The 9,910-nt window shown below is 36.0% G+C and overlaps 1 protein-coding gene across 4 annotated transcripts in view; it reads right to left on the bottom strand.

Moving 5' to 3' along the window:
• Positions 1–8,170, bottom strand: part of LOC107677262 (transmembrane protein 56-B-like) — a 23,582-nt gene extending 15,412 nt beyond the window's left edge. For 2 of the 4 annotated variants that reach the window (XM_016472099.1, XM_016472101.1), the window contains exon 1: positions 2,793–3,220. In XM_016472099.1, coding sequence (XP_016327585.1) covers positions 2,793–2,947 — 155 coding nt within the window. In that variant the 5' untranslated portion in view covers positions 2,948–3,220. Of the gene's footprint in view, positions 1–2,792; positions 3,221–7,842 lie in introns of those variants that run through there. The other 2 variants (XM_016472100.1, XM_016472102.1) reach the window with 2 other exon arrangements.
• Positions 8,171–9,910: the final 1,740 nt, after the last annotated feature.

The raw sequence follows: 9,910 nt of genomic DNA, 5'->3' as shown, positions 1-9,910 counted from the left end.
CATTTTGGGCTCATGATCAATAAATTGCATTCGCCCAAACTGATTTGCCTAAATCAAATCTCGGACGTAAGAGTGAGTCCTGCTCGTTGTGAAACAGGAGCAGCCGGCAGAGGATTCAGCTTGGTCTTAAAGCCTTCATCAAACGGCTACGTTCACAAATAACACAATATTTTGCGCAAAAATAATGATTAATTATCAATTGAGAATTTGTTATTCATATGGTGTAGTGGTCATATGGCGTATGCCTGCGAATACGGGACAAACTGTGTTATAGCTTTCATACGGGATGCTTCTTTGATGCCTTATTTCAACCCCATAGCAGTGGCATGACCGTACCGGCCCTCGCGGCCAAAAAATAGACCGGCCCACCGGGAATTTTCCCGGTGCTCCCGATTAGCCAATCCGGGCCTGATTGCGAGATATAAAGTCACAATTCTGACTTTTTTTTTTTCTCGCAATTGCTAGTTTATATCTCACAATTATGACTTTTTATCTCGCAATTGCGAGTTTATTTCTCACAATTATGACTTTTTAAGGTATAAAGTCAGAATTGTGAGATATAAACTCGCAATTCTGAGAACACGACAGTCTCGAGTTTAACTTGCGAGTTTATACTGACTTTATAATTTGTAATTGCGTGTTATAAAGTCAGAATTGCGAGATATAAACTCGCAATTGCGAGAAAAAAAGTCAGAATTGCGAGTTTTAATCTTGCAATTGTGACTTTATATCTCGCAATTCTGACTTTATAACTCGCAATTGCGAGTTTCTCACAACTCTGTGAAAAAAAGTCAGAATTGTAAGATAAAAAGTCACAATAATCTTTTTTTATTTTTTATTCAGTGGCGGAAACGGGCTTCCATACATTTCACATATAGGCCTATTCATTTAATTTATATATGCAGAAACATTCAGTAATATGATACATGTTTGTAGAAAATTATATTTACAATTATTTTTTAAATAGGCTATATAATATTTTAATTAAGCAGAGGGTCATTCTCAAAACAGTGAAATGTGTAGTATTTGCAGTAGGCTATTCAGATTAGTATTTAACAACTATTATTTGTTCAGTGACTGATTCTTATGTGCAACTTGTACAGCAAAAATGTGGATCATAAGGTAAATAAATGTAAAAGTTGCCTATTAAATGTAGGCTTAATAATGTAATAAAATATTAAACCATTGTTTGTCGAACAGCAAATTGAATCAATAAAGTGTAAATTACTATATAGCTAATATAGCTAATAACAACAGCACAGCAATACTTTTATTAGACAGTTCTTTTTGGTGACTCAACATTCAGGACGAACAGTGTAGTCCGATTCCCACACAAATGACTCTTCTGAACCAGTTCTTTTTAGTGAATCAAAACCATACAGTGCAACCAGTTTTCCAAATGATTCTTTTGAGCCGATCTTTTTAGTAAATCAAATAGAAACAGTGCAACCAGTTGTCTAAATGATTCCAAAATGAATTAGTCTTTTGAGTGAGTTCTTTTAATGAATCAGAACCACACAGTGCAACCGGTGTAGTACGATTCCTAAGCAAATGACTCTTTGAACCAGTTCTTTTTAGTGAATCAAAACCATACAGTGCAACCAGTTTTCCAAATGATTCCTGAACAAATTATTATTTTGAGCTGGATCTTTTTAGTAAATCAAATAGAAACAGTGCAACCAGTTGTCTAAATGATTCCAAAATGAATTAGTCTTTTGAGTGAGTTCTTTTAATGAATCAGAACCACACAGTGCAACCGGTGTAGTACGATTCCTAAGCAAATGACTCTTTGAACCAGTTCTTTTTAGTGAATCAAAACCATACAGTGCAACCAGTTTTCCAAATGATTCTTTTGAGCAGATCTTTTTAGTAAATCAAATAGAAACAGTGCAACCAGTTGTCTAAATGATTCCAAAATGAATTAGTCTTTTGAGTGAGTTCTTTTAATGAATCAGAACCACACAGTGCAACCGGTGTAGTACGATTCCTAAGCAAATGACTCTTTGAACCAGTTCTTTTTAGTGAATCAAAACCATACAGTGCAACCAGTTTTCCAAATGATTCTTTTGAGCCGATCTTTTTAGTAAATCAAATAGAAACGGTGCAACCAGTTGTCTAAATGATTCCCAAATGAATTAGTCTTTTGAGTAAGTTCTTTTTAATAAATCAGAACCACACAGTGCAACCGGTGTAGTCCGATTCCTAAACAAATGACTCTTGGAGCCAGTTCTTTTTAGTGTATCAAAACCATACAGTGCAACCAGTTTTCCAAATGATTCCTGAACAAATTATTATTTTGAGCTGGATCTTTTTAGTAAATCAAATAGAAACAGTGCAACCAGTTGTCTAAATGATTTCCAAATGAATTAGTCTTTTGAGTGAGTTATTTTTAATGAATCAGAATCACACAGTGCAACCGGTGTAGTCCAATTCCTAAACAAATTACTCTTTATGAGCCAGTTCTTTTTAGTGAATCAAAACCATACAGTGCAACCAGTTTTCCAAATGATTCCTGAACAAATTAGTCTTTTGAGCCGGATCTTTTTAGCAAATCAAACACATACAGTGCAACTAGTTATGTCTATGTGATTATCAAATGAATTGAGTCAGATCTTTTAATGAATCGGTGTAATCCAATTCCTAAACAAATGACTCGTTCAATCAAACGCATACAGCTTACAATTACTCCTTTGTACTTAAGAAACACTGAACATGAGAAGGTAATACATCCAAAGAGAAATGCAGAACTAGTCCCAGCGCCCAAACAGACGACACAAAACATGTTTCTGTACCTTGAGTTCCACTCGATCTTCTGTTTGTGGGTGAGTTTGAGGAAGCCAGGGCTGATTCTGGATGACGCCCATGGGCTCACGCTGTGAAAGAGCCACTGGAAGGTGCAAAAACTCACCACCGAGATGAGCAGGATCAGCTGGCTGAAGGGGTCCATGGCCACCCGACCCCACTGCAAGAGAAAGAGCAACAGAAAAAAACACTTGAAGACGCTTTACAGTAAGACATGAACATCTAGGTCCTGAAATCACAACGGAAAGCTGTGAAACGGAAAGCACAGTTTCAGTAGAAAAGTAAGGTAAATGTTTAACAGACATGCCCTCTGCCATTACTGTGTTAGCAATGAGAAACAAAAGAGGTGACGCAAATCCCACGTCTCTATCTGAAGCTCATAAAACTAATACAGGCTATGGGAACGGTCACAATATCAGTCCTCTCTGGCTTTATTTAAAGCATCATTGGTTGATATTAATGCTGCCAGGCATGATACAAGAATTTGTTGACCATTCCAAAACACTGTCCAAAATCTCAGATATGTTACACATGCAGGTTGCACAACTGTTCTAGCAGGCTTCTGTTGTCATAAACGACACGATATGCAATACTTGATAATAGTACTGTATGTACAGATCATATTGAGCTTGGATCTAAATGTCAGCCTTCTCCTCATACAGTTCCTCTTGCAGTCTGTTGCTGTCACTGTGCACCAGAAAAACAAGTCTGTCCCCTTTGAAGCACATAGTTAGGAAGCAGTAATCCATAATGATAAAGCTTGGGCCAAAATAATCATAGCATTTCAACTGGGTCTAGCAGGAGTGAATAATCACAAAGAGCAAAAGACATAGATCCCATTCTATATATATATATATATATATGTTTGTTTTTTTTTTTTTACATTTTTACTGTCTTTACTGTCACTTTTGATCAATTTAATGCATCCTCGATGAATAAAAGTATTATATTTATTTTATTTATTTATAATCTTGCTTAATCCAAACTTTTAAATAGTAGTGTATCACAGTTTCCTCAAAAAAATATTGTGCAGCACAACTGTTTTCAATGTTGACATCTTGACGATAATACTAAATGTTTCTTGAGCACCAAATCAGCATATTAGAATCATTTCTGAAGGGTCATGCGACCCTGAAGACTGGAGTAATGATGCTGAAAATTAAGCTTTGCATCACAGAAATATATTACACTTTACATACATGCATATGCACATATATACACACAGACACACACCATTAAAAAAACAATACTGTGAAATATACTGTACTTATCAGTACATATAATTCACAAATATGTCCTCTACACCAGGAAAATCCAGACAACTCAAGGAGGAAGCATCATTTTACATCTTCCACAGGGCATCTAATTGCTCATAACATCTCCTGTTGATCTACTTTCATGACCTCTGGCCCATAACAGCTAATGGAAAACATGAATCGCACTCTTACCTGAGGCTCTAAGTGTTCAAAGGACGAGAGAAAAATACAAAACATGCACCCATTGCACTGAGAGTGTAGTGAGAAGAGACCGATGCGGTTTTGAAAACCATGAAATTGGAGTTTTGTGGCTTTTAGTCTGCATACTAGCTTTAAGGTCATCTACACTGAAGAGTACTCCGTTCCCAATATAAACTTTTAGCAGAGAAACAGAAACCGAAATTAAAAAAAGATAAATGTCCACTCAACATTGCAACGACAGATGTAGCCGTTAAACCGTCATCTGCAGCATACAGAGTCTCTACTGTTTCTACGTGTCACAACAACTGCAGACTTCCAACGGCAAGCCAACAGTCGGAGATCTGCATATCAGCAGAGATAGATTAAACAAGTTTCACACAGGAAATTAGTCATTCTTTCCTATCCTAACATGCCTTGACTTGCTCATTATTGCTACAACAAACAGTTTCCAATACCACCTCCCTAAATAAGTATATTCCAACACCCAAAGGGTGAAGGGTGCCATTTCTGCACCACTAGCGGTAACAAAACATAGACTCCCTACACTAGTCTTTCACTGATTGGACAAAAAGGTAGTTCCACCGCAAACTAATGCCTCTGGTTCAGTCAATGTGTCTACTTTGGGTTAGTTGGAACAATTAAAGAGGGAGTTCAGTGCTGGCAAGATAGGCTTTTAATAAAACTTGCCTGTCTATGCACTAGAAACACAAAATTATTTTTTAATTCCTGCGACATGACTAGACAAAACAGAAAGAAAAGCCCTGAAGCTGTCCAAAGATTTCCAGATGATGCAAAATTGTGCATTTTGCATTATCCAGTGGATTTTTGCTGACAAATAAACCGGAATCATGGTGCAGGTAACTAGAGGTAGACCGATATGCCGATATTTGTCATTTTTAAATTATCAACATCGCTTGAGAAGTTTTGTACAATAACTATCAGAAGTAGCTTTTATTTTGACAGTGACCGGACTTTTATTTTGACAGCGCTAAGAAAGCCAGCATGTGAACGCAGATGTGAGTGTAATCTTTAAATCCTTGATTTCAAACTATGCTGTTTTATATCCAGTTTGTTTCCAAGTCATATGTCAATATGTTCAGTATGTAAAATTAGCATTACCTGATCTTTAAGAAAATGATTCCCAGTGCGCAAAAACTTACTAGATTACTGAGTTTACTGTTAGTTAGTGTTTTTTACTTCCTTTTTATTCAATGTATTAAATATGTAAAATGTCATTGCAGCAATTGGTATGCATGTTATTTCAATTAAACAGTGTGATATCATAAATATCAGCTTTATATCAGCCATCACAAAATCCATATCGGTCAACCAATACAGTTAACACGGAGAAATACACACTGTAACAAAGCTGGTTGAAAATCTACAAACTTATCTGTTAAATGAATAAAAAGCATTAAGGAGGTTATAAACAACTGAGTTGTAGTCAGCATTATTTCAGAACATGGTCAAACAACTAAACTAACAGACTGTGACATCAGCACATCTCTTCATGGGGCGACAGGAGTCAAAAAACATGCGGTCACTAAATTTAGATGTACTTTATAGGCAACATGCACACATAGAGGAGGGGTGAGGGTGAGTGTATTTAAAGGCCTAATACAGGTTCACACTTGTTGTGAAGGGCAGGCATCCAAAGAGGTCATGAAGCAATGTATGGTAACAGGAAGTTCAGCAGTTTTCACAGATGAACACGTGTGAACACGTGCTGCATATGCATGCATCTCAATTGTGAACATGCAGTTTAAGAAACAAAAAGCCAACTGTAAAAACTTTCAGTTGCAGAAATGTCTGATTGGGTAGATTAACATGCTTTCCATACTGGTGTACAGGTTTGTCATGTGGGTGGCAGATCACAGCATTGACAAAGCTGCATTGCTGGCATGCTTTGATGCATTGAGTAAATGCATCATATTTCAAGAGAAGCAGTGCTGCCTTGAATGAAAGATTGACCAGGCAAAGCAAGGCTCATAGAGCAGCAGAATGAATGGGCTGCTAAATGGATGCGTTATTAAACCCCTGAGAAAACTGCAGTGCAAAAGCAGCCAGCCACAATCTACAAAGTACACACACACACACACACACACATAAATATACAGAAACATAAATTTAATTAGATTACTTTTTAAAATTAAGGCCTGGAAACCACAATTTTACATTTTTTAATTGTGGTTTCCATGCCTTAATATTAAAAAGTTATTGAATTAAATATACTTAAATATACTATAAAAATATATATACTTTGTGGCAGGTACCATGGTATCATGATGGTATCTGGTGTCAATGCTAAGGTACATTTATATGGATCAATGGAGTGCAATCTGTTCATACAAAAATACATTAGAAAGGAAATTTATACATGGAATGACTTGAATACACAACTTCTATGATAAACATGTTTTCAACTTTTGGAAATAAATATTTTATTATTATTATTGGAAATAAAAAATTATATATTTTTATGTGACAAAGTCAAAAAGTCAGGTTGACAATTTTCAGATGATCCCAATGTAGAAAAGGTGGATATTCCAGTTTAGCAAGAAGAATCCTTAATTGCTATAATTATTTTTGTTTATTACAGTTTCACAAGATAATTTTTAAACATGATAATCATAACTAATTAAAAACACATTTTTACAAATATGCAAATGTTTGTCTTTGTTTTTGTTAATAAAACAATTTTTAGCATTGCTTGATTTGTACCACCTGTACCACATTTAAGAGCCAAAATCAACCCTTTTTTATTATTATTATTATTATTATTATTATTATTATTTTAAATAGCATCAACGTTTTACAAAACAAAACAAATATTACAAATAATACATTTCTAAGAACATGGCACATGTTCATTTGGTATTTGAATACTGTACACACATTACAGCTCTCAAAAATGAAAGTAAAACAAAATAAGGAAGAGCAGAATAAAAGACCTCAGAAGAAAGTACTTTTCAGAAGTCAGAAACACATTTTTTGATGAAAAATGTCAAATACATCCAAAACATCTGTGCTGCATTTAGCATTTCCATTAAATACAGAGAAAATTAATGGTGTTCTAGTCGCAAACCTGAACAAATGTTTCCCTTCAATACTGCCATGCATCTTCAGTTCGGCTCAAACACATCTTTAAGTGCATAATTAAATATTAAATTCAGATTTTGGCTTTTAAATGTCTTTTTAGCCTTCATTTGTCAATAAAGTTGGTCATTTAATCATCATCGACTGGTGTGCTGCATTGAACCGCATTGCTTGTGAAACATATGCACATATATATGTACATTTGTGATTAGATGAGCATTTTATGAAGATTTGTGCGCGTGCCAAAAATACATCAAAGACCGTAATTCAGCACTGACCGTCTAATAACACAGCTAAATACTGAATCACATCTCTACTAAAGCTCTATAAAAACATTGCGATGGACGGAAATCGACTCGTGTTGTTACCAACAAGCCTGCTGCTTTCTTTAGGCCAAATCACACCGCAGTGCTGGCTGAAAACACAACGCGTGTGCATTCAAATATTGCTTGATATCACGCAATACATGCATTAACCATCTGCTTACCTCTTATCGATCATCAATGGTGTCTGTTGGTTAGTTGTGCATGGTGTCTGAAAACATGGGCTGATAAAAATCCGTGTTTTTCGTCAATCAGACACATGCAGGATTCTCCTCTCTCCACGGCGATATGAAATACATGATTTCATATCAAACGGAGAAACGGGTGGTCCTTATAATAATCTCAACCTGCGATGCGTGTGTGTTTTATACGCGCGCGACGGTGAGAACATGTTGAGGATGATGATGTGAACCGATGTGTGTTGATGATGGCTGTACGTTACGTGGAGGTGAGGGAACGAGAGGATCCAATTTCAGCTTCATTCTTAAAGAGATATTTACACACGGATAATGTCGCTCTTTTGATTCATCAGTGAGTCGAGTCTTTTTAATTCATTCACTAACAAGATTCATTCAGAGGCCGTTTCTGCAGGTTATCGTTACACCAGTAGGTGGCAAAAAAGTGAGTGACTGAATCATTCTCTCTACTGATTCGTTCAAACAAACAGTTGTTCAGGAAATATCTTTGGGTTACGAGTCCGACTCTCTAAGCATTAGGCCACGACTTCCCCTGTGAACTTCCCCTGTGATTGCAGTCAATCTGTTTTGCAGTTCTTTAAACTGTTGTTTTCGCTTGCAAATCACTGTTCACAGGCTTGCAGTGCTTTTGACCGTCTTTTGGCGAAAAAAACGTGCCAAAAGTGTAAGCGCGGAAAAATGGAAGTCAGAAGCATGCAGATCATATTTATTTTGCGTTAGCATGAAGCTGCAGTTTCACAATACATGAATTACACTTATGAGTAACAGTAAAATGCTGCAAATAATTTTTTCTTGCGCTTGAAACGCGATTTACACCTTTACAAAGCTTCTCTTGCGCATGCAAATTTAATTTACGCTTACAGTCTTATGTACACTTCCACAACTCTTATCCTGCGTATGCAAATCTTTTTGACGTCATTTTACCTTCATACTACTTTCCTCCTTTTGTGCGCTGCCGAGTTTTATCGAGCTAAAACAACGATATGAAACTACATAAATACAGTTTCAATAAGTTCTTATGTCATTGAAGATGTGTCATTTGTACCCATTCATAATTCTTCATCTCATTTCTCTTCTAGAATAGGAGTCTAGTTCATTCGAGTAAATTATGATATACATGATAATATAAACACTATATAATTCATAAAATGTGACAATTGTGTTCGTTTAAGAACGAGATGTTTCCTTTGGTGTCTCTGAAGTCTCCTTCACAAAATGAAGGAGGCGTATTCGTTTAGTTGATCCAACCAATGAGATGCTCTCTTACAGCCCGCACTCAAATGCTATTGGCTCTTGCTATAGTCAATCAGAAAAACAGTCATGCACCTCAGTGAACGAAAAAGAGCCGAGAACGATTCGCTCGCCTAAAAGATTCATTAGACACAACCGATTCGTTCACAACACTTGTGAAAAGCTCTCATAGATTTGCGTCGTTCCTAAATTTAGCTAATTAGATATTTTAAAAAGAGTATTAAAACATGATTTAGTTTATTTATAAACAATGTGTAGCATGGTACAGTGATAGTATTACCATAGCAATCACTGAAACTGAATGATTACCACATTTACCCCCATATATTCCCCTTGCTAATTTTTTATTTCTTTATTTTGCAAGTGCCGTTAGGAGGACAGATTTAGATGATGAATATTTTGAGCCATTTTTGTCCCACAGAGCTAAAAATAGCTAGGTCAGAGCCACACACCACTGCGCCCCAACCACATGGAGAACTACTTAATGAAGCTCCATCCATCAGTACTCTCCTCTCATCACCATTCTCATTATTCAGATATTTTTAGGATATATTTTCTATTTTTCCCCCCATTCATGAATATGCTGAATAACCGGTAAAAGGGGTTTCCCATGACTGATCTATGCCAGTGTCAGAAATTAAAGTTTCTTTTAATGCACATTGTATTAATTTTCAGAGCCATAATATATACAACTTTTGTGGCTTTGTCACTTTGGTGGCTTTAAAAAAATAAAAAAAAAAGCCCTAGTTATTTTCCAACCCACTCCATGCCGCTTAACAAAAGA

The sequence above is a fragment of the Sinocyclocheilus anshuiensis genome, unplaced genomic scaffold, assembly GCF_001515605.1.
Source record: "Sinocyclocheilus anshuiensis isolate Anshui unplaced genomic scaffold, SAMN03320099.WGS_v1.1 scaffold392, whole genome shotgun sequence".
Taxonomy (NCBI): Eukaryota; Metazoa; Chordata; class Actinopteri; order Cypriniformes; family Cyprinidae; genus Sinocyclocheilus; species Sinocyclocheilus anshuiensis.
This window is presented reverse-complemented; position numbering and strand designations above follow the sequence as displayed.